Source organism: Carcharhinus amblyrhynchos, chromosome 10, assembly GCF_965287045.1.
Source record: "Carcharhinus amblyrhynchos chromosome 10, sCarAmb.v2.hapA, whole genome shotgun sequence".
Taxonomy (NCBI): Eukaryota; Metazoa; Chordata; class Chondrichthyes; order Carcharhiniformes; family Carcharhinidae; genus Carcharhinus; species Carcharhinus amblyrhynchos.
Genome location: NC_137333.1, coordinates 78,130,861 through 78,156,700, shown reverse-complemented (window position 1 = coordinate 78,156,700; position 25,840 = coordinate 78,130,861). Strand labels below are relative to the sequence as shown.

General features: G+C 41.3%; 1 protein-coding gene across 2 annotated transcripts in view; it reads left to right on the top strand.

Moving 5' to 3' along the window:
* Window positions 1–25,125, top strand: part of LOC145349097 (heat shock protein 105 kDa-like) — a 71,333-nt gene extending 46,208 nt beyond the window's left edge. For both annotated transcript variants that reach the window (XM_080197436.1, XM_080197437.1), the window contains 6 exons: window positions 3,579–3,719; window positions 7,846–7,971; window positions 15,041–15,148; window positions 23,218–23,337; window positions 23,410–23,571; window positions 24,524–25,125. In XM_080197436.1, coding sequence (XP_080053562.1) covers window positions 3,579–3,719; window positions 7,846–7,971; window positions 15,041–15,148; window positions 23,218–23,337; window positions 23,410–23,571; window positions 24,524–24,742 — 876 coding nt within the window. In that variant the 3' untranslated portion in view covers window positions 24,743–25,125. The remainder of the gene's footprint in view (window positions 1–3,578; window positions 3,720–7,845; window positions 7,972–15,040; window positions 15,149–23,217; window positions 23,338–23,409; window positions 23,572–24,523) is intronic.
* The last annotated feature ends 715 nt before the right edge of the window (window positions 25,126–25,840 follow it).

Below are 25,840 nucleotides of genomic sequence, written 5' to 3'. Positions count from 1 at the left end.
CTCCCCTCCATACCAGGCAACATCCTGGTAAACCTCCTCTGCACCCTCTCCAAAGCCTCCACATCCTTCCTGTAATGTGGGGACCAGAACTGCACACAGTACTCCAAGTGCGGCCGCACCAGAGTTGTGTACAGTTGCAACATGACGCTGCGACCCCTAAATTCAGTCCCCCTACCAATAAATGCCAAGACACCGTATGCCTTCTTAACAACCTTATCTACTTGATTCCCAACTTTCAGGGATCTATGTACACATACACCTAGATCCCTCTGTTCATCTACACTATTCAGAGTCCTCCCGTTAGCCCTATACTCGACACATCTGTTATTCCTACCAAAGTGAATTACCTCACACTTCTCCGCATTAAACTCCATCCGCCACCTCTCGGCCCAGCTCTGCAACCTGTCTAAGTCTCCCTGCAAACTATGACACCCTTCCTCACAATCTACCACACCTCCGACTTTGGTGTCATCAGCAAATTTACTAATCCACCCAACTATACCCTCATCCAGATCATTAATAAAAATTACAAACAGCAGTGGCCCCAAAACAGATCCCTGAGGCACACCACTCGTAACTGAACTCCATGACGAATATTTACCATCAACCACCACCCTCTGTCTCCTATCTGCTAGCCAATTCCTGGTCCAATTTCCTAGATTACCCTCAATCCCATACATCTGCATTTTCTGCCGAAGCAGTCCAGGTCCTGATCATTTTCATTCCAGAGTACTTGAAGTGGCCCTGGAAATAGATCCATTGCTAGTTGTCTTCCAAAATTCTTTGGACTTTGGACTGGTTCCTACAAGTTGGAAGGCAACTAATGTAAGCCCGCTATTCAAAAAGGAAAGGAGAGAGAAAACTGGGAACTATAGACCAAATGAGCCTAACATCAGTACTGTGGAAGTTACTAGAGTCTATTATCAAGGATTTCATAACTCGGCATTTGGAAGTAGTATAATCAGACAAAGTAAGCATGGATTTATGAAAGGGAAATCACGCTTGATGAATCTCTCTGAGGATGTAACTAGTAGAGATAACCGAGGAGAACCAGTGGATGTGGTTTATTTAGACTTTCAGAAGGCTTTTAATAAAGTCTGACATAACAGACTACTATGTAAAGTTTAGCACATGGGTTTGTAGGTAATTTCTTGAGAAGGACAGAAATCTGGTTAGCAGATAGGAAGCAAAGAGTTGGCATAAATGGGTCTTTTTCTGATTGGCAGTCAGTGACTAGTGGGGTTCCGCAGGGATCTGTGCTAGGACTCCAACTGTTCATTATATATTAATGATTTGGAAGAAGGAACTGAATGTATTATTTGCAGATGATACAAAGTTGGGTAGGAGGGTGAGTTGTGAGGAGGATGCTGAGATGCTTCAGCATGATTTGGACAGGTTGGGTGTGTGGGTACATATGGCAGATGCAATATAATGTGGATACACGTGAGGTTATCCATGTTGGTAGCAATAATAGGAGGACTTTTTTTTACTTGAATGGGTGTAAATTGAGAGAGGTGGGTACTCAACAAGACCTCGGACTCTTCGTGCATCAGTTGCAGAAAATAAATGTACAGCTACAGCAGGCAGCAAAGAAGGCGAATGGTAATATTGACCTTCATAGTGAGATGATTTGAGTATAGAGATGTTTTGCTACAATTGCATAGGGCATTGGTGAGGCCACACCTGTGTGCAGTTTTGGTGTCCTTTATCTGAGAAAGGATGTCCTTTCTATTGAGAGAGTACAACAAAGGTTTACCAGGCTGACTGTTGGGATGGCAGGTCCATCATATGAGGGGAGACGAAGTCAATTAGGCTTATATTCACTGGAGTTTAGAAGAATGAGAGGGGATCTCATAGAAACTTATAAAATTCTAACAGATTTAGACAGGGTAGATTCAGAAAAAATGTTCCCAATGGTGGAGGGATCATAGTTTGAGGTTAAGGGGTAAACCTTTTAGAACTGAGGTGAGGAGAAATTCCTTCACCCAGAGGGTGGTGAATGTGTGGAATTCACTACCACAGAATGTAGTTGAGGCCAAAATGTTGTCTGATTTCAAGAAAAAATTAGATATAGCTCTTGGGGCTAAAGGGATGTGGGGAGAATGGAGGAATCAGGATTTTGAATTTGATGATCAAAATGAATTGTGGAACAGGCTCGAAGGGCCAAATGACCTATTCCTTCTAGTTTCTATGCAACTATCTTCAAGAAGGAAGATAAATCATGCTGTGGAAGCTGTAAACGTATATTTTACTCTTGGCCATAGCAGGGAAAACTGCCACAAATTGTCCTGAATAACCTACTGCTTATGACAGAGGAAATCCTCTCAATGATGGGCGTGGTTTTAGACCTTTTGAAAGAATCTCTAGAATTCTGCATACAAATGACTCTCTGTCCTTGAATATAGCCAAAACAAAACTCATACCTACCTAGAATTGGTCAGTCGTATATTCTACATCCAATACACACAATGGGGTGACTCTGAATATGTTGAGCACTTCCCATTCTTCTCTCAAAAGACCATCTTTGACAAGGAGATCAGCTGCCATTGCAGCTTCCTAAGAAGTATAGCAGTGAGTGTATCACATTAAAGACTCCTAAATTAATAAGTGTGTACAATGCATCTACTGTCATCTGCTTAGACTGCTGAAATCTAGACTGTGTATTAGCAACATATAATGCTAGAGAAATTTCATTCAGCAATGCCTCTGCTGCATTCTCCAGATTCATTAGGAGGATTGTTGAACAAATGCTAGTGGCCTTGAAGTCAGCTCCACAAGCATTCGGGCAAAACTCCTGAAAAATCAACTACAATGATCTCGACACTTCACCTTGCTAGGTCCCGTTTTCTCAACTCTCAAATGACCAATTTTCCAGGGGATGGCACAGAAAATGTTACGCTGATGCTCTGAAGTTCTCTGATATGTGGCTGCATTGACATAATAATTACAGGGAGAAGGGAAGAGCTTGTTACCAATGTTTAAAAATGGTGACAACTTGACTTTCAAAGCTGTGTCATTATTTTGAGTCCAAATGCCTTAACAATGAGTCTGAATGTAGAAAGAGGAGGAATGAAAAAGTAGCAAATCCTGCACTCTGAATCCCATTTTCGTGAGACATCCTGCCTTATGTACTCAGAGATCTGTGATAGAGAATTGGCCTGTTCACTCACATGAAGACTCATGGCACAAACTCAACCCTGAATAAATGTCAGAAATATGTTCCAATATAGCAAGTGCCATTGTTATCAATATTCATTCAGGGTCTCCAGACAATTTGTGTAATATTCTGCACACTTATTCTTACTGATTTAATCACCTTCTGTGTTTGTGCTGCTGTCTCCAATTACAAACTTGTCAAAGGTGACTTTTACAAGGAGCCACCTTCCATAATGTTAATCCAAACGTAAGGTAAATTAGTGGCTAGATTGCGTTAGGCGGTTAAAATATTAAGCTGTTGTAAACAGTAAACGCTACCTTGCAAGATTATTTTTTAAGTTAGTTGGAGGAGATAAACTTGTTATGACAAAAAGTCATACATGTCAAATTGCAATTAATTTATTTTGGATTTCTGCCCACAGTCCAATAATGAAAAGAAAACTGATCAGCCTCCTGATCCAAAGAAGGCAAAAATTAAATTGAAGACTATACATCTTCCAGTTGAAGCTAAACTGGTGTGGCAATTTGGGAAAGATTTACTTGAAATGTATTTTGAAAAAGAGGTAAGTAGTAAACATTCTCTGTCTCTTCATTAAAAGAAAGAAGACAAGGTACTGTGGACCATTTATCTCAATATCAGTATTAGGAAAGATAGATGGAATCCTTGTGGAAAGATATCACAAAAATCTCTGAGACTGAAAATACAATAATCCAGTACAGATTCCAAAGGAGAAGCTTAAACCTGAGAGTACTAACATTCCTGTGCATGTGCAGAGGGCTGCTGGCAGCCTGGGTTCAACATAACAATGTCATTGTTTTCCTGCACATGTGTAGACATGGTGGATTGGCCATGCTAAATTGCTACTTAGTACCGGGGGACTAGCAGGGTAAATGCATGGGGTTGTGAGGACAGGATCTGGATGGGATTGTCATTGGTGCAGACTCGATGGGTAAAATGACCTCCTTCTGCACTGTAGGGCTAATATTCTATACTGGTGTGCATGCACAGATGGGTTATCAGTAGCCATGCTGCATTGGCAGGAGATAGTGTTTTCAAACTGTCTGTGATAAGGTATGCCATAACAAATTTGTGATTTAAATTCGACATGCCAATTTAAGGGACAAGGAGCAGAATAAATTTCAAGCTGGCCAAAAATGGAAAACAATATAGGGTTTAAAATTAATCACAGACATTAAAGCTCAACTTTTTATATTGTTCACCATCTACATGAACAGTTTGGATTTTGGAATTTGAAGTGCAATTTCAAAATTTGTAAATCACTAAATTGAGGTGGCGTTGTTAATATTAAGGTAGACTGCAACAAAATACCCCTTTGGTTGTCATATATTACTTGCAAAGTATAGCCCTGATACTTACAGGATTGCATGTTTGGACTGGACAACCAAGGAGCGTGTTGCTCGCTCTGGCTCTCACACTCACTCATTGTGTGTGTCGGGCTTTTCCTCTTACTTGATCTCTCTCTTGCTCTTTGTATGTGTATTTTGCACTTGCACTCTCTCTCTCTTGCTTGTGTGTCAATCTCTGTCTTGCTCTTCTGCCCTGCTCTGTCTCATTATCTCTTGCTCACTCTCGCTGTATGCGTGAATTGATCTTGCTTCATGTCCTTCTCCATGGCAACATAAATCACATGGCCCTTGTATACAGGTAGAAATGCTAATTAGCTATCCTCTAGATTCCCAACCTGCTTTCTTGGACTTAAATGGTTTGAAGTATAAACGTTTATAAAAACGTGTCATTTCTAGATGTGAAACTTGGCAACTGACCCCACTGTCTACTCACAGTCGTGTAGGTGATGCATGTCATTTACATCTTGCATCTCCATCCGGGTAAAAACAATCTAGGTGTCACTATCCCAGTGGCACCCAGGCTTGTTGTCAGGTAGAATTCAAGCAGGTCACATGATTGCCTTTGTTCCTTCATTTAATCCTCAATTAAAGAGACTGGGAAATCCTACAAACTTAATATTTATAACACACTTTAAAGATATTATATAAAACTATATTGTTAATCAATGGTAATTTTTATGAACAGTCTAAGCAATAGCACATTATTCGGATCCCAGACCAGAACCCCAAGGTATAGTATGAAGCCAGACTAAGCCTCAACAATTTTCCTATTTTGGTATAAATGTAAGGAAAGTATGTTTCACCCCAGAAGTGATTCATTGATAAATTAGGGATCTTTATATCAAATAGGCTTTATTCAGAACACACTTAACATATAACACTGACAAAATAAAGCAATATGACCATTGCCATTGAACAACTATCATTATTTCAGTTCCAAGTAAGCAACAGTCTTCCCATAGATTTAAATACCCACTTTAAATACAGTAAACATTAAAGTTTAGCAAGCTCAGGCATACTTGCTTTAAAGTAGTTAACAGATTTGAAACCTGCACAGAGACTTGGCAGAAAAATTATGTAGATAGAAAGAGAGAGACTTCTGCCTTTAAACAGCTCCAGCCACCAACTCTAAAAATGAAAGAGAAACTGTTTCTCTGCTACAAGCCTAGCTCCTCCCATTTGAAATATCGTATGACTCTGTATACCTAAACAAAACCTTCCATTCCTTTCATTAAAAAAAACTTGGGACCTTTTCTTTTGTAAACCAGAGTGGATTAAAACTTCTGCTAAATATACACTAACATGGCTAAAATGAGTAACTATCCTGCTTTGCAGCACCTGAGCTGCATGTTGCAGACACGCTGACTCCCTGTAAGAAAAACAACGGTACTTTAAAACATTCCACAGAAACATAAAAATATCAGTAGCACAGTATCATCACACCCCCTCTCTTTAAACAAAATGAACCAACAATATGAAAAGTGGAGTTCGCTTTTCCAAAGCCTGTAGTTTTCGCTTTAGTATCTAAGATATACACCTTGTTATAACTAAGCATGCAAACTGAATAATATAGTCCAGTTCAGTCTTTCTGTTCCCATTTTGAATGTTCCATCCTTTGTTCATCAAAGTGTGATCATGCATCTGCAATCACAATCTCTTCCTGCTAATGCTTGATACTCTATTGTTCAGGTGCTTCTTCTTTCTTTTCAGAGGCCTCCTTCTGTTCTTGATCCTGTTTTGATTCCAAGTGCAAGCTCGGTTCCGTTGTCACGATTATAAATTAATCCTGATGTCCTCAGAGGGGCTGAATCATTGAATGCAAACTGCCACAAACACGCTTCGGATTTGCTTTTTAATTTCCTTCACTGAATCCAACCACTTCTTTTGAATTTCAGAATACCAAAAAGTCAAGCTCAAGTAATCTTTTTCAGAAGGTTGAGCTGGTTCACGATTTTGTCAACGAGAATTTGTCCCTTTGCATGCTTTCTCAACTACATGTGCATGTTGAGGGCCATTCCGATGGTCCCCTTTCTTATTCACACCTTAATTCGTCTGTCAGGTAGTCCAACTCCCCTTCCTGTTGCGAAATGGAATGCTCAAAACAGAGTCTCCAATTGTATGTTTTTCTAGTCCAGTGTGATTTATTAATTAATTTGTTTGTTCTAGATCTTCTTAATTTTCTGCATATTCTTTGGCAAAGTTATAGCAAGTTGGCTTTTTTGATAAGATTTGTTGTAATTATGATTTTATTGAACTTTGTGGCAGCCATGTTGTTGTGAAATTCATTGCAATTTTCGCAAACATCAGCTATGAACAGTACAGTTTCCCTGGGCATCCATGTCTGTGCAAACTGTGTAGATTAATTATTCTAAAGGTTCATTAAGAATAATGGTACATTTTCATCAACTTCATATCATTGTTCCTTTTCTTCAGTCTGTGGTGGTAAAATGCTTCTTCTGAATGCTGTTGATGTCCTGCAGTTTATATCCTGTTAATTTCAACAATTCAGGAACAGGCTCAATCAGTTAACTTTCTGCATCTGTTTCTGCACCTGCTCATTTTCCTTGTATCATCTTTCAGTAAATACATCCTGCTTTACTGCAGTAGCTTCCTTTCCTAGCACCTTTCAAAGTTTTCAGCCAACTGTTAGGTTTCTCTCATCAAACAACATCAGGAGTGGGGTAATTGTAATTGTGCGTGTTGTGAATGTATGAATTACTGTTCCAATTAAGCAACATCTCTATAGCCTTAATCCACTCAAATTGGCACAGGTTCAGAAGGAGAAGCTGATGTTTGGTCAGTCAGATACAGCTTTCAGTAACTTACTTTCCTTCTCTGCCTTCTCCAGTTTTAAATTGCATCAGCCTCCATTCATGTCTTCATTAACTGAGATTTGTAACTATTTACCAGCCCTTCAGAGTATTTGATTGAGACTTTTGGCTGCTGTATCTGACTGACCAAACATCAGCTTCTCCTTCTGAACCTGTGCCAATTTGAGTGGATTCAGTCTATAGAGATGTTGCTTAATTGGAACAGTAATTCATACATTCACAACACGCACAATTACAATTACCCCACTCCTGATGTTGTTTGATGAGAGAAACCTAACAGTTGGCTGAAAACTTTGAAAGGTGCTAGGAAAGGAAGCTACTGCAGTAAAGCAGGATGTATTTACATGGAGGAATATTTTATATTCTGCTCCACTCACCTGTACTAAATTAATGCAGGAATTAATTGTTCATGGATTTGAAACAATTAAGCCATGTTTCAATCCTCAGCATATAGCAGCAATAACACTTCTTGCAATTTTTTTCAAAACAGGGGGATATGATCATGCAGGACAAGTTAGAAAAGGAGAGAAGTCACGCCAAAAATGCTGTGGAAGAGTACATATATGATTTGAGAGATAAACTCTATGGGCCGTTTGAAAAATTCGTCAGTACCAAGGTAAGATATCATTCCATTCAAGGTGCTAGATGAAACTAACCATAAGGTGAAAAAGAAATGCAGGATGAGTTTTTTTTTAGATCAAAGTGCTCCCTTCATTTTATAACTCTATGTAGTATTAAAAATCCTGCACCTGTAAGACATAGGAGCAGAAGTAGGCCATTCAGCCCAGCTTGGTTGCTCAACCATTCATTGTTCTCACTGTTCTCTGTATCTATATCCTTCATAATCTTATACACCTCTATTAGGTCTCCCCTCATTCTCCGTCTTTCCAGGGAGAAGAACCTCAATTTGCCCAATCTTTCCTCATAGCTCAGACCCTCCATACCAGGCAGCATCCTGGTGAACCTCCTCTGCACACTCTCCAAGGCCTCCACGTCCTTCCAGTAGTGCGGCGACCAGAACTGGACGCAGTACTCCAAATGTGGTCTAACCAATGCCCTGTACAACTGCAACATTAGACGCCAGCTTTTATACTCTATACCCCTTCCTATAAAGGCAAGCATACCATATGCCTTCTTCATCACCTTTTCCACCTGTGCTGCCACTTTCAAGGACTTGTGAACTTGCACACCTAGGTCCCTCTGTGTTTCTGTACTCTCAATGGTCCTACCATTTATTGTATAACTCCCCCCTACATTATTTCTTACAAAATGCATCACCTCGCATTTATCTGGATTTAATTCCATCTGCCATTTCACCACCCAATTTACCAGCCTATCTATATCCTGCTGTATTGTCGGACACTGTTCATCATTATCAGCAAGTCCAGCCATATTCGTGTCACCTGCAAACTTGCTGATCAAACCAGTCACTCCCTCTTCCAAATCATTTATATATATCACAAATAGCAGCGGTCCCAGTACGGAGCAGTGCAGAACACCACTAGTCACAGACCTCCAGCTAGAAAAAGACCCTTCCGCTGCTACCCTCTGTCTCCTGTTGCCAAGCCAGTTCTCAACTGATCTAGCCACCTATCCTTGTATCCCATGAGCCTTAACCTTTTTCACCAACCTGCCATGACGGACTTTGTCAGATGTCTTACTGAAATCCATATAGACGACATCCACGGCTCTTCCTTTGTCAACCGTTTTTGTCACCCCCTCAAAACATTCCACCAGATTTGTAAGGCACGACCTCCCTTTTGCAAAACCACGTTGCTTGTCACTAATGGGATTGCTATGTTCTAAATGTGCATACATCCTATCTCTAAGAATCCTCTCTAACAATTTCCCTACCACTGACATCAAGCTCACCGACCTGTAATTACCTGGGTTTTCCCTACTACCCTTTTTAAACAACGGTACCACATTTGCTGTTCTCCAATCCTCTGGGATCTCACCTGTGTCCAAAGAAGAGACGAAGATTTCCATCAGAGGCCCAGCAATTTCATCTCTTGTCTCCCTGAGCAGCCTAGGATAAATGCCATCAGGCCGTGGAGACTTGTCAGTTTTAACGTTACCTAAAAACCCTAACACTTCCTCCCTTGTAATGGAGATTTTCTCCAACGGGTCAACAACTCCCTCCAAGACACTTCCAGACAACAAGTCCCTCTCCTTTGGATATTTTGCGTCAGTATTCACATTCAGGATCTCCCCCATTCCCTCGGGCTCTAAACATAATTCCCCTCCTTTGTCCCTAAGAGGACTGATTTTTTTTTTCTCTAACAACTCTTTTGTTCCTAACAAATGAATAAAATGCTTTTGGATTATCCTTAATCTTGTCTGCCAAGACCATTTTGTGACCTCTTTTCGCCCTTCTAACTCCCCGTTTGAGCTCTCTCCGTTCTCAGTTGCCTCGACCTAACATACGCTTCTCTTTTATTTCTGATCAAGTTCTCCACATCCCTAGTTATCCACGGCTGTCTAATCCTACCTTTCCTATCCTTCCTCTTTGCAGGCACATGTCTGTCCTGCAGCCTTATCAGATATCCCTTAAAAGACTCCCACATACCAGACGTGGACTTACCCTCAAACACCCTCTCCCAATCAATGGCCAACAGTTCCTGCCTAATCCGGTTATAGCTAGCCTTCCCCCAATTTAGCACCCTACCCTTTGGACAACACTCATCCTTTTCCATTAGTGTCCTGAAGTAGTCAGAATTGTGGTCACTATTTGCCACATGTTCCCCTACTGAAACCTTGACCACCTGACCAGGCTCATTTTCACAGAACTAGATCCAGTATAGCCCCCTCTCTAGTTGGGCTAACTACATACTGCTCCAAAGAACCTTCCAGTACATTTTACAAATTCCTCCCCGTCCAGACCCTCAGCCCTAGGCACCTTTCAATCCACACCAGGGAAATTAAAGTCTCCCACTACAACAACCCTACTTTTTCTGCACCTATCCAGAATTTCCTTACATATACATTCTTCCACCTCGCGGGCTATTTGGTGGCCTATAGTATACCCCCAGCAGAGTGATTGCACCCTTCCTGTTCCTAAGCTCCACCCACAGTGACTCATTGCATGCTTCCTCTAAATTGTCCACCCTCTGCACTGCTGTAATATGCTCCCTAACTAATAACGCTACTCCCCCACCTCTTTTAGACCCTCCTCTGTCACGCCTAAAACACTTATACCCTGGAATATTTAGCTGCCAGTCCTGCCCTCCTTTTAACCACGTCTCTGTCTCCGCAACCACATCCAAATTCCGTGTAAGCATTAAGGCCTTAAGTTTGTCTGTCTTACCCATTATGCTCCTCGCATTGAAGCAGTAGCACTCCAGACCTCCAGGCCTACTCGGGTCCTCCTCCAGGATGAGCCTCATCTCATCTAACCTTACCCCGGCAACCAACTCGCTCCCAACCTCAGTGCATACTGAGCTATTGGTTTCATCCCCACCCCCCTCCACATTAGTTTAAACCCTGCTGAAACACTCCAGCTAAACTCCCAGCTAAGAAATGGGAAGAGTACAAATATAAGTGTACCCCATCCTTCCTATACAGGTGCCATTCTCTCATGATAACTTCCCAATGATCACCAAATATAAAATCCTCTTCTTGCTCCAATCTTTCAGCCATGCATTCAGTTGAAGGATCTCACTGTTCCTAGCCCCACTAGCACTGGGCACCGGTAGCAGTCCAGAGATTGCCACCCTTGAGGCCTTACTCTTTAGTCTAGCACCCATCTCCCTGAATTGCTTACGTATTGCCCCTCTGCTCTTCCCACCTGCGTCTTTCTCACCTATATGTATGATCACGTCCGTTTGATTCCCTTCGCCCTTTAATATACCTCCTACCCTCTCTGAGACATCCTGTACCCCTGCACTAGGGAGGCAGACTACCATCCTGGAGCCTCGCTTTTGTCCACAGAACTGCCTATCTATGCCTCTAACCATCAGGTAAAGGATTCCACAGATTCACTAGCTTCTGAGAGAATAGTCTGTGTCTATATATGCCCTGTCTATGAACTCAACTCTCCACTCGCCTGATGAAGGAGCAGCGCTCCAAAACCTTGTGCTACTAAATAAACCTGTTGGACTTTAACCTCGTTTTGTGAGACTTCTTACTGTGCCCATCCCAGTCCAACGCTGGCATCTCCATATTCTGACACAATAAATTCTTCCTCATCTCATGTCGTAAATGGCTGATCCTTTACTCTAAGAATATGCCGTCTGATCCTAGAATCTCCCACAATGGAAACAACCTCTCAGCATTCACCCTGACAGGCTCCTGAGAGTCCTACACAGTCACATTTCGTTCTTTTAAACTCCAATGAGTACATGCCGAGCCAACTCAACCTCACCTCATAACAAAATCACTCCATCTCAGAATCAACCTAGTGAACCTTCTGTCGACTAACTCCAATGCCAGTATGTCTTGCTGTAGATAAGGCGACCAAAACTCTTCACAGTACTCCTAACTCATGCTTTTTGTAGTTTTAGCAAGATTTGCCTATTTTTATACTCCATTCCCTTTGAAATAAATGACAACATTTCAATTCTCTCTGCATGCTGGCTTTTTGTAATTTATACATGAGGCTCCCGAATCCCTCTGCTGCAACTTTCTCCATTCAAATAATATTTAGCTCCTTTACTCTTCCTACCAAAGTGCAAACTTCACACTTTTTGACATTATATTTCATGTGCCAAGTTTTGCTCACTCATTTACCTTGTGTTTACAAACTTTCTGTAGACTCTTTGGGGGTGATCCTACCATTGTGCCTTGTAGGCTGATGGGCTGGGCAGAGCGAGCTGGTAAGATCGTGCAAGAGCCAAGCAATTGGTTTGCGCCCGATTTCTCACCTCTTGCGTCTTATTGGCACCAGATATCTGGCGACGTCCGCCTCACACCCATTGAATATATTTAGCGTTGGTTTAATGAGACTGAGATGGAATAATTTGGGCTCATTTGCCTCTGTGGCCTCGCTAGAAAAGGTTCTCTCCATCGAAAATCACAACAGGGACCAGCTGTGATGGCCTTGCCAATAGAACCGGAGGACCCCGAGGAGGTCAGAGGCAAGGGGGGGGAAATCTTGTTGGGCAATTCCAGCCTGGCACCTTGGCATTGCCCACTAGGCACCAGACAGTGACAAGGTGTTGATGGCAGAGGGGGCAGGGTCTATTGGGGATGGGGGCCAGACCAGTGGTGGCTGGTCAGTGGGGGTGTGGGAATCTGCTGTCACTCTGCATTAAGGCTTGGTGAGGGGAGGGAGAGGGACGATCGGGGCTGGCCATAGTGTTGGGGGCCGGGGGGGGAGGTGGTGGAAGGTTACATTGGGTAGATCAGTCCAGATGGGTCGGGGGGTGGTCGCGATAAGCTGTGGGTCCCCACAGTAGCTAGGAGTTGCTTTGTTTAAAGCTGGCTGAGAGCAGCAGAGCCCAATTGACAGGCTTCTGCTGCTAAAAACCTATACATGCACAATTGTGCCCTCTGCTGCTCTCAACCAGTTTTCAGCAATTTAAGCCCCACCCCTCCCCTTCCCTACAAGCGAGAAACCGTTTGTGATTTTCTTTTGTCTGGGTGGACAAGGTAGCAGATTTGAACTTGATCAAAAACTTTCCCACTTTCACAGTTGTCCTGGATTTCGAATTTTTTTCATAAGATCACCTCCTTTGTCATCCTCACCACTTCCTATTTTTGTGTCATCCACAAACTTAGCAATAGTACATTCACTTCCCTTGTCCAAGGCATTTATGTATGTATATTGTAAATAATTGTTACTACAGCACAGATCCTGCTAGTTATAGGTTGCCATCCTGAAAATGCTTCTCTTATCCCAACTCTAGCTGGTATTTTAAGACCTTGCTGGGCGAGGCTCATAAAACTCCACCTGAGACTAATGGAGAATTCTGTTTTGTGAGCCTCGTCCTTCCCAATTCCAGGCAGGCAAGGTGGTAAAATCCTGACTTCTGTCTTCAATCAGTTTGCCAATCCAAAACCACAGGATCGTATGGAAATGTATTTGAATGCTTATTGGAAGTCTAGGTACATTATATTGACTGGTTCCTTTTTTATCTACCTCTGCAGGAACCAAGTGCCATCCAGATTTGAAATGTTGGTTCTATTCTCTCTCCACACATGCTTTTTCTTCTGCTTTTTCTGTTTTTCGTTTCAGATTCCAGCTTCCGCTGTATTTCGCTTTTATTCAAGTCTGAAACCTTCATTCATATCTTTGTTATCTATAGACTTGACCAGTCTAATACACTCTTGACTGGTGCCACATATTCTGTTCCTATAAACCTGAGATCATCCAAGAATCTGTCCATGGCCTAACTTGCATTGAGGCACATTCATCTATCGCCCATGTGCTCACTGACATAGGTTAGCTCCTAGATTAATTGGGTTTGTTCTTCAGGACAATATGTTAACCAGAGTCAAGCTTCCTGTTAAATTTTCAAACTCTTCTTAACGGTTAACTGTTAGTCCACCATTAACTGGTGCATTCTCCATGCAATGCCTTTACCAATCCACTTGTTAACCAATCAGTGCACTCTTCCCATATAATGTAAAGTTGTTGTTTTCCCTGACATTTGTATCTTTGCAATTGCCCTGATGAGTAGAATACAAAAAGCTTTGACAAAATCTCTTTTTTTTTCAACAATACGACCTATATCCCTTAGCAGAATCATTGGCCTGAATTTTCAGATCAAGGGCACAGTTGGGAGAATTCCCAACTTCAATAAACCTGCCCTGTAAGAGTGGGAGGAAGGGTATATGGAGGCAGCACAAGCTGCTGGGTGCAGAGATGGTCGGGTGAAAAGCCAGCCTCAATGATCTGGCATTTTGTCATTTTGTTTTATAATGTTCCTTTGAAGTGCCTTGAGACATTTTATTCCTTTAAGGGTGCTGTACAAATATTTTTTATTATTGTTGAAGCAATTACACCCTAAGGGCAGAATGAATGATTTTAAATGAGGGCTAAATTACATTGGTTCATTGTAGTCTAATTATTTCTTGGGCCTTTAACACTTCTCCACTGCAGTCTACATCTGAACTTAACACCCTGTGTATGATGGGAAATTGACTAGTAATAAATCAAAATTCTAGTGTATGCATCACTGAAACTTCCTTAATTAATTCTCTTATCAGGCTATTTTGATCAAGTTTGAAAATTTCCCATCTATACTGAGTGTTTGACTAGCTATCCTCGGCTGCTGATTTGTATCTTCAAAGCAGATTCCACTGTACATCCAAATTTAGGTTAAAGTAGTGGTCCTCCTGATGCCTGGGGTGCACCACTAGATAAGCTTCTCCAATCAAAGAAAGCCCTGTTTCCTATCACTCAATGAATTTTGCATCTATATGGCCATTGTCTCTTCAATTCCAACTTCTATTCTTTCTCCTTGATACAAATGAAATATTTCAGTAAATTACAAACATGCACTAACATCTCATTACAGTTCCTAATGTGGCCACATTTACCTCATAGGACATTTATCAAGATTTCCCACTAATTCTCTAATGTAGATTTTCCTTCTTGCAAAAAGGGTTTCAATTTTCAATGATAGCATTGAATTAAACATATTACTTAAGGTTATTTCAAGTATAGACTGCTAACTCTAAAGTTCACACATGGATAGGGTAAATTAATGAACTAGATATTTAAAATATTTTTGTGATTGCAGGATGAAAAAAAAATTTCAACATTATTAAATGAGACAGAAAATTGGTTATATGAAGATGGAGAAGACCAGGCTAAACAAGTATACGCCGATAAGTTGTTGGAGCTGAAAGTAAGTGCCAAGAAATTTAATTTTGTTCATGGGTTGTGGCCGTTACTAGCTGGGCCAGCATTTTTGCCCATCCCTAATGTAGATCAATTTATTAGTCATTTTTTGCGTACCAAAACTAATCACTTAGCTAGCCCCAGAGTTGACTTTGTGTGAGCTAGCTGATCTCAGCTAGATTAACATAGAAGTACTAGGATTGGTCTCTGCTCCTGTGCAAATGAGTGATAAAAAATCATCCAGTGTAGATAACATCCAATGGCACCATCTGAAATGCACACCTGATCAGGGGAGAGCTCCAATGGTCTCATATTTGGTCTTTCAAAACAGGTGGTAGTGAATCATCAGTTTGTTTTACATTGTCATTTCTCATCCATTGCCATCATTGAAAAATGATTGAGAATGGTGTAAAATGGACTGTCAATTTGTTATAGTCTGTTTTACATTTTTGCCAAAGACTAATTTGGTGCAAATGAAGAATGGTTACTTGTACATGACAGCAGAGCACCCTGTACAGTTGAGGAGTACCTCAGCAAGAGTCAGTTGTGGTGGATTTTATTGTGAGTATGCAGGTTTGAGTGTGGGCATGGGGGGTATCCAGGCAAACTATGATTTGAGTGGGAAGCTTTCTCTAACCTGAGACTTGAAAATGGTACTGCAACATATGCAGTCTGGTGAGAGGCAATTTGGCAATTTTAATATGTCAATCACTGAGTGATAACAACATGGGTTTTACATTCAATTAGATCAGCAGGTTCCTTGGACTTCCTAGAACCTGCTAGCAAAATCAAAACAAGTATACAGCAGCAATTGAAGGAGTTGAAATCATGATAGGGAAGTATACCAGGAATACTTGGTACTCTTTGCTGCATTATCATCTGCTTCTGTGAAAGGGTTTGTTTAATGTAATTGTCCTGGAAGATAACTTCACACATTTTGATGGCCTGATTTGCAGTTGAACTTCTGATCTATCAGATCAGCATGGGTGTCATGGATGCTGTTACATTGGACCAAAGACAAAGACAAGCAACAGGAGGAGCAGCTGTTGCCTCCTACTCACAGAGCTACAGTGCTACAGGAGAGGTGGGAGCAGTAGATCGTTGCAGGTCACAGCAGGGTATATCCATTAGCACATTGTACAAACAGCGAATAAGCTTATTTGACATGTCAGATGACATGGTTTGAAAATGCTCAAGGTGTCGAATCAGTAGGTGGCAGACGTTTCAGTTCGTTGCAACCAAGACATGCTGCCAATTGGAACTGGTTACTATGTTTTACCAATGATTGTCAGAGTCACCAGTGCCCTTGACCTCATTACCTCAGGGCCTTCTAGGGTCCTACTGGAGGTATTTGCAGGATCTTGCAGTTGGCAGCATTCATTAGAAGTGACAATTGGCTTGGTTTCCAGGGATTTAAATTACATAAGCTATGCCTGTTAAGAAGCCTGGGCACTCAGATCTTATGGGGTAGCTGGCTTCTCAAAGGTGCAAGGCATTATCATGTTAGTGGGACCTGTGATCATTTGGTGAATTGATTGGTGAACTCTGAAAGGGGGAAAAAAATACCACACATGATTGAGAGAGGGGGTTGGGTGTGGTGGTGCAGTATATGGGAAACAAGAGAATTAGCAATCTTCATGATTTGTTTCTGGCCCTGCCTCTGCAGAAGCTGCAGGTGCTCCAACACAAATGTTAGGAGAAGGAAGAATGTTTCATACAAGTAACAATTAAAGTCGCCATAGTCCCAGACCATAGGCTGCTCTCCCCTTTTGAGGGTGAGAGCTGATTGGCGGTGATTTAACCTGACAATTACGACACCTCAGGCAAGGGCATGGTTGAGAAGGCGTGCCTTCATGAATAACAGAAGCCAGTACGGGAATGGACCCTGCAGTGTTAGCGTTGCTCCACATCATAAATTGAACTTGCGCTGTTGGCATTGCTCCCAGCCAACCGAGCAAACTGATCCTGAAGTGAGAATTAAAGCATCCATAAATCACCAGGAATGTTTGTCAACTACAAAGTCTTCAAGAACTTTAAAGTTTATTTATTAGTCAAAAGTCCACATAAACATTGCAATGAAGTTACTATGAAATTCCCCTAGTCGTCACACTCAGCTGCCTGTTTGGGTACACTCAGGGCGAATTTATCATGGCCAATGCACCTAACTAGCACGTCTTTTGAACTGGGAGGAAAGTGAAGCACCCAGAGGAAATCCACACAGACACAGGGAGAAAGTACAGACTCTGCACAGACAGTGACCCAAACCGGGAACTGAACTCAGGTCCCTGGCGCTGTGAGGCAGCAGTGCTAACCACTGTGCCACTGTCCCGCCCATGCGCGTGTACACAAGATTCCCAGGCAGTCTTGGTCCTGTGGCAGTCCACTGTCCCTGATCTGTTTGCATCTTGAAGGACTTACCGACTGACTTCAGAAATGCGAAACCCATTTAAGACCTGACTGATCGCACATTTCAAAAACCTGAAGAAAAAGGCCCAAGAGTGACTTAACAAATGCCATATGAGCACCAGGTGTGTTAATACACAAACCACTGGCACATTGAAAAATGTGCTACCTGGACAGATATGCAGGCATTCTATACAATGTTGTATGGTGGTATGGACCAGGATCAAGACAGAGCTTCTTCAGAAGATTTTGAGGACGGAGTAGGTGAGAGAAGGTGATGCAGATTGAAAGGCAAGATGTTCATGGCTGCTGCGTGGGATAGTGGCATTAGTGCAATGTTCATGGTTCTAAATAACAAGCTGAAAAAAAATTGTTCTTCCCCAAAACCTTACTCACACTTCCCCTCATTCCCAATCTTGCCACAAGCACAAAGCAGTCTGGTTTAAAAAAACAACCATTCCTTTCATAGCCCCATTTGCAGCATCAAATAAAAAACAGAAACAAAACAATGTGAAATATGTTATTGAGCAGCTACAAATCTTTATTCTTCCTTTTCCTAACATTTGTGTTGAAGCTTTTGCAGAGGCAGGGCGAGGAAGAACAATCATGAAGATTGCTACTTCTCCTGTTTCCCTTATGCTGCACTACTACACCCAACCCCCTATCTCAATCACGTATATTTTTCCCCTTTCAAACTTCATCAGTCAATTCACCAAACGATCACCAGTCCCACTAACATGATAGTTCCCATTGTTGTCATTTGGTCACAAATACTTGCCTCTATATAGATATATATATATCATGGGTGAGCAATGCTATAATGCACTGTTAGTGTGCACCCTATAGATGATCCTACTGCAACTATTGAATAAACCATAGCATATAAATTTTACTTTAACAGCATTAACTTGACAGGAAACTATCCCACTAGTCATTTATAATACAGTGCAGACTATAACACTGATTTTGATGACTGCCTCAGCCTTTATTAACATGTTCTGCACATTGCACCATTTGGACATGGTGACAGTAAATTCACATTGGAGAAAAGATTCAATATTGCAACTTGGATAAACTACACAAGACATTTTCCATTCTCTAGTAGAAATAAAAAACTTTCTCCTCCCTGCATGCGTGATACTATTCAGTATAATTTCATACAATAGAATTGTATGAGTAATCTCATTGGGTAGAAAGATCAAATGATTCCTGAGCAACAAAGTGGAATGATTAAACAACATAGATCTTCTTGGTCAGTGAGAAGTGTTGAACTGCCCGGGTGTCTGAACTACTTCCTGTGGTAGGGAATTCTGTAGGCTGACCACTCTCTGGTTGAAGAAATTTCTTATCAGTTCTGTCCTAAATGGTCTACTTTTTATCCTCAAACTGTGACCCTTGATTCTGGATACCCCCACCATTGGGAACACTTCTCACATCTGCCATGTCTAGCCCTGTTAGAATTTTATAGGTTTCTATGAGATTTCCCCCCTCATTCTTTTGAACTCTAGCAAATATAATCCTAACTGACTCAGTGGGCAGGATTTTACGGCCTCGTTTTTCCGAAACTGTAAAATCCTGCCTGAGGTCAGAGAACTATCCACTGTACGCCTTCGCCTACTTCAATTCCTGTGGCGGGCATGGTGGTAAAATTCCAGTCATTTCTCCTCATACATCAGTGCCAGGAATCAATCTGGTAAACTTTTGCCACATTCCTTCCATAGCAAGAACATCCCTTCTCAAATAATGAGTCCAAAGCTGCACACAATATTCCATATAGTCTCACCAAGGCCCTGTTTAACAGCAGCAAGATAACCCTGCTCCTGTACTTGAATCTTCTCACTCTGAAGGCCTGTTTGCTACCTACTGCACCTGCATGCTAACCTTTGGTGACTGGTGTATGAGGACATCCAAGTCTCACTACACATCCCCCTCCCAATTTATGACCATTTAGATTGTAATTAGTTTTCTTTTAAAAGGCCTTTTGGATTTTCTTTCAGATTTCAGTTTTTGTCAAAATTAGAATGAATTGGAGAAACCTCATACACCAAAGAAATTTTGGTCCCACAGTGTCCCACCTTCTACTAGATTTTAAATGGATTGGTGCAGAATGATGTGGGCCTAAGAGCCCAGCATTCAATTGGCTTTGATTTCAGGGATTTCACTCACCATTGTTTGATCGGGAGGAGTAGGGTGGGCATGGCTAAGATATAGATGTGCTGGGCTGGATAACCTCCTTCTGCATTGTAGGGATTTTATGATTTGTGTTTCTTTTTTGGTGGGCTTCCAAAGAAAATTCAGAACTGCAAAGCTGCCCAAAGATTGGAAGCAGCAGCACAGCAAACTCCAGTGTAACAGACTTTCCAGATTTGCTTTAAAAGAAAACCAGACCCATCACCATGATGGATCTAATTTTTAAAGTCAGTCAAAAGCTTCAGATGCTCAATATGCACAATGATGAAAACTCCATATGCAACACTAAGGCTGGGCCCCCTTAGTCCTGGGCCCCAGTGTTTTAAATCTTGTGCACCTCACTCCCTAGCCCTGGCTCATATCCCTGCTCTGGCTGCTGAGATTTTTGTTTTGCCAGTTTCTTCTGGGTTGTGGAGCCCATGAAGCCCCATCAAAGACTCTTCCAGCTGCACCTTTGAAAAGGCAGGTTCAACCATCAGGACAGTGAACTTCTTGTGGAGTACAGAATGAAGAGTGGACCAGAAACAATTGAGGCTTTGACATGGACCTTCTATCACTATGCTGGAGAATACTTAACTGCAAATCAGTTCTGTGATAAAATGCCAAGGCTAAAATTTCATTCATTCTTGCTAAAGCAACATTCATTTTCTGGGATCTTATGCCCCTGGGAGTGGATGAGCAGGCAGGAAAGATGTAAAATTGCATCATTGTTGTACCATGTGCCCCATCCCTCAGTGGTATTTTATTTGCGGTAGGGGAAGAGGTGTTAGGTGGCCCACTCAACTAATTGATTACCCTTAGTTGGCTAATTAGTGGCTACATAAGAACCTTCTCCCACTACCAACAGTTTTTTGTCCACATTAGGGTCAGGCTAAGTAGCAGTTAAGCACAAGTGAGCCCACCACCAACCTCATTGGAGGAGGCCAAGGATCCTTCCTCCAGCATAGAATTCAGCTAACAGCAGCAAAGGCCTGTGTGCGCTCCGCTGATTGCTGTGCTTTATGCTCACTGCTCCATTACAAACTAGCTTGTTCGTACAGAGAGGGCAGAGGATTTGGTGATCTGTCTGCACAAAGTCTACAACAGGTATGTGGGCAGCACTGGCAGTGCCTCTGGGTCTGCTGAAAATAGGGAGATGGAGCAGAGGCTGCAGCAGAGCAAGCTGGGTGCCATGCATGTGCCAATTTGGAACCAGACTCTTCCTCCAAGCTCCATAATTGTGACAGGTAGGCCATCCAGTACACCTGTAATCTCAATGTACGAGCCCTTCAGAGCTGTCCTATGCACCTTATCTGAGCCCTCTGAAATAGGACTCATCCGTGACTCGTCTTCTAAACTAATGGCTGGTATCTAGGAGTCATTGATACATGGCAATTTGGTATTCAAATTGTCTTCCACAAAGATGACTGACTGGATGGTTAGGCACTGCCAGTTTAGAAGACAAGTCACGGATGAGTCCTATTTCAGAGGGCTCGGATGAGGTGCATAGGACAGCTCTGATGGGCTTGTACATTGAGATTACAGGTGTATTGGATGGCCCACCTGTCACAATTATGGAGCTTGGAGGAAGAGTCTGGTTCCAAATTGGCACATGCATGGCACCCAGCTTGCTCTGCTACAGCCTCTGCTCCATCTCCCTATTTTCTGCAGACCCAGAGGCACTGCCAGTGCTGCCCACATACCTGTTGTAGACTTTGTGCGGACAGATCACCAAATCCTCTGCCCTCTCTGTACGAACAAGCTAGTTTGCAATGGAGCAGTGAGCATAAAGCACAGCAATCAGCGGAGCGCACACAGGCCTTTGCTGCTGTTAGCTGAATTCTATGCTGGAGGAAGGATCCTTGGCATCTGGGTATCTTCCCCTATACCAGTTGCTATGACATTCCCTAGTTTCTTTAAGGCCATTAAGTATTAACTATGTAATCTGGGATTGAAGTCACGTGCAAACTAAGCAAGGTAGAAGTAGAATGTTCTCTTCCCTTGAAACTACTTGCCAACTTTCAGCCACTTTCTGGACCCAACCTATAAATGACTAAACTTATTGAACTCAGTTTTATAACTTCCCATTGTTGAATCCCAACTCTCAGCCTCTTAAGTTGCTTGTCCAATACTATATTCTGTGTTCACTTTTAAGGCAGCTTTTATAGTAAGATGGCAATGTGCTGACTATGTATAGGGTAAAATGCGTCAAGCTCTGCATGAAACCAGCATTCAATAAGTCGTACACATGCTTAGCAAGATACAAGCTGCTTAAAGGAATCATTCATTTATAAGTAATGGATCAACCCAGCACAGTTAATACTGTGACTAAATATTCTGAAATCTCTTATACCAGGCGTTAAGTTGCTTAGGCACTGCCAAATGTGCTGCAAACTCGAGGGCCCAGCTGTGATGACAAAGTAGCAGTCAGCTTGTAAGAAATCACAAACAATGATTATCCCTCCTCTTTAGGATGAGCCTACTGTGGGTTATGGTTTTGACGGAGAAGTGAGACCTGTGAAAACTGTGTACAGTCCTCTCCGATGTGGTGATACCAGACCAAGCCAATTTTAAACTCAAGTTTATGCTCCTTTGAATTAAAAGTCAAGATGGGATGTGTGAGCATACCAGAAGAAAAACCAGGATGGTAAAAGTTGGAAGTTTTGTTTGGGACATAATTGTCAATGATGGGGTTGAGAATGTGATCACAAAACAAGGCTGCAGAGGTATTGGGGCAAACAATAGGCAAAAGTTAATCGGGAGTTTGAAAATTAAGTTACAAGACTTGGATCAGTTTTTACCAGGAGCAATGCAGATGGAAGTTGAGTTAGGAGATTTGGGAATATAGGTAGTGAAGACAGAAACAATTGTCAGAAATGGCCTTCAGTGCAATCACAGGAGTGAAGAGGGACAGAAGATGGAAAAGTTGAGTAGGTAGCTCTGATTATTGTGCAGGTAAACAAACCAACAGTAAGTTTGTCAGAGAGCAGCAGTAACTGAGGTGAAAAGTGAAATCACTGAGAACAAGTTGTTCTGAAGCACCTGAGGGAAGGAAGGAGACTCAATAAGTTGAGTAAAAAACAAGATGTGGTTTGAGAAAAGGGCTCAGTAGAAATCTAAAATTAGAGTTGGAACAAGATGGAGTGTTCTAACAAAGAAATACTTGTGAGCAACAGATGGAAGTTCTGGCTCCAGACGGATGTGAACTGAAATCCCACTCACCTGATGAAGGATGAAAGCTAGTGGCTTGTGCTACCAAATAAACCTGTTGGACTTAAAGCTGGTGTTGCAAGACTTCTTACTGTGTTTACCCCAGTCCAACACTGGCATCTCCACATCCAGAAGGATAAGCATGCTTCTGAAATTGCAGCAGATGTATTCTGGGTTTTTCCAGGACAGCTGAAATATCAAAAATAGATGTAAAGTTATTGAATTTTTTTAAAATTGAGTTTTGTTTTCTTTACAACTCAACTGTTACTCAACAATTTTTTTACAACTCTGAAGAAATTAGGTACTCCAATTCAAGACCGATATCTGGAAAATCAGAAAAGACCAAAAGCCTTTGATGAACTTGGGCAAAGACTGCAACATTACGCCAAACTGGTGGGAGAATCCAGGAATAATGTAAGCAACAATTCACAAGAGAAATTCAGTGCATGAAGCAGATAGAAAACATAACATTCATGCATTTTACAGGTTGAGAAGTATAACCATATTGATGTTTCTGAAATGGAGAAAGTGGAAAAAACAGTGAATGAAACCATGGAATGGATGAATAATACAATGGACATGCAGGCCAAACTAAGTTTTGATCAAGACCCAGCAGTACACGTGGTTGAAATCAAAGCTAAACAAAAGGTTGTATTTCATTTGTAACATTTTGATACAACTTAAGTGTTCCTTTCTATGACTATGTTATTAGAATTTGAGGATTATGAAACTGAAGTCAGAGAGATCTATGACAGACCAGAATTCTGGTGCTGATGAAGGCTGCCTCACAGATTTTCAGAACTTCTCTTTGGGTCTGAAATCATCCTGATAACTTTTCTGTCTGTACCCTCTCTGATGCATTTATCCCCTTTTTGTGATAGTGATCAAAACTAGATCTATAATTAAGAATTGTTTCACTATTAATCTGCACAATATGAATATAATTTCACTGTCCTTCAGATGCATTCCAACTCAATTTGCTCTAATAACTGTTCAACATAGACCAGATGCTTATGTACAATCAATGATTACTTTTTAGTGAGTTGAGTAGTGGCCCTGGGTACATATCCCCTCTTGCTAGAATTGCTCCGATTTTATTCAAATTAAAATTCACCTACTTTGTCACTGTTACTCTATAATTGATTTGGTTATTTTTGAAGTTAATCTTCTTTCTGTTATTAATCTGCTACTAGTATAAGAATTTCATGTTCAACATCATTTACAAATGCTGTCAACAGTAAATATCCTAAAATGTTTGTTACTTTTATAATTGGGGTATTCAAGATTTACCATTATGCCACACTTTGCTAAACACATTCTTAATCTTGCATGCTTTTTATTCCAAACCAGACAAAACAGATTATCTTATTTTTCTACTTCAACCAAAGATTGGTATTTCCCAAAAATATTCCACTGCCTGGGTGATGTATGTTTGAAATGTTTAATTTTAACAAGACAAATCGCAATGATAACCAAATTGCGATGAATCCAATTAGATGCTTTTATAGGAATTGTGGACTGATTTTGAACATAAAGTCCACATGAGCTCAAAAAACTCTTGATCAGCAAGGTTGGTAATATTTGTAACTTTTCTTCATAGGAGCTGGATAATATCTGCAATCCAATAGTAACCAAACCCAAGCCAAAAGTAGAGATTCCTAAAGAAGAAAACCAATCACTGAACAGTAAAACTAATTCTAAAAATGGAGGAGGAGAGCCAATGGAGAATGAGGATGCTACCAAGGATACAGAACTTCCTCCCCAAAATGGTGATTGCCATCCAGGAGATAACTGCACAACCAACATGGACATGGATTAATCTGTGGAGATTTATAAGGAATATTTTATCTCTACAACTTTTTACTTTTTTTTCTTTTACTATTTCTAAATGCCCAGCCTATTGTCAAAAGCTTTTGAAATACATTTTCCTTGGTACAAATAGTGAAGAGTTCAGCTATTTAATATGTACAATGTGTTGGTTAAATGCTTAAGAACAATGGCAATGTTAAATTCCTGTGGAATTGTAAATTTCTGTTAGTCACCTACAGAGCATGATGCATCAAACTATTTTGTAAGTTATGCTCCATCAAACTGAGTATTTCAGCATGAAGCTCCAACAGGTGCATGTTTCAACATTAGTTGGGCATATGTACGTATTTTTGGTTTTTTTCTTTTTCTGTCTTTGTGTAGTAATGATGACGATGGAACCCATATAATTAGAATAAATTTGAGTAAATTGAGCAGAGAGGGTCTATGATTTTCTAATAGAAAATAAAGTTTTCAACATCAACATGGGCTTGATTTAAAAAATATTGGGAAAACTTTTAAGGAGAGAAATTTAGAAAATCAGTTCTTTAAAATAATTTCCAGGTGACTGTTTAAAAACTGAGACGAATGTCTCAGGCTGGATTTTCCTGTGGGCTTCAGGACGCTGGCATCCAGATCAGCTGGAGTCCTGAGTCCATACCTGCCAGCAGCAAGGTCAGCTCAGCAATCTTCCAGGAGGCACATTCTTATCAGGCAATTTCCATGTTCACTGTCCTAATAAGTCTGGCATCCCTGAAGCCTCAGCAGCCCCACTGCATGAGGTGGATGCTACAGAGGCAGACCAATGATTGAAAGGGTACCCAAGCTTGGAATGCCCGTGCTGTCCTGCACAGCAGTAAATAAATAAACAAGACCTATTTGGGGTGAAGGAGAAACCTCTTTGCTGTATTGAGCTTTGCTGGGATTAAGATCTTAAATACTTGTGATCCTGGAGCCCTTCATGTCAAGGATACCATCTCACCCCCAGTTTGCCATAACGAAACTGCCTCTGTTGAGCTGGTGGAATCCACTTGCAGAGGGGCCACTCAATTTTTGGCAAAATGCCATCAAGGTCACAAGATCATCTTGATTGAGACTTCACCAACTGGCA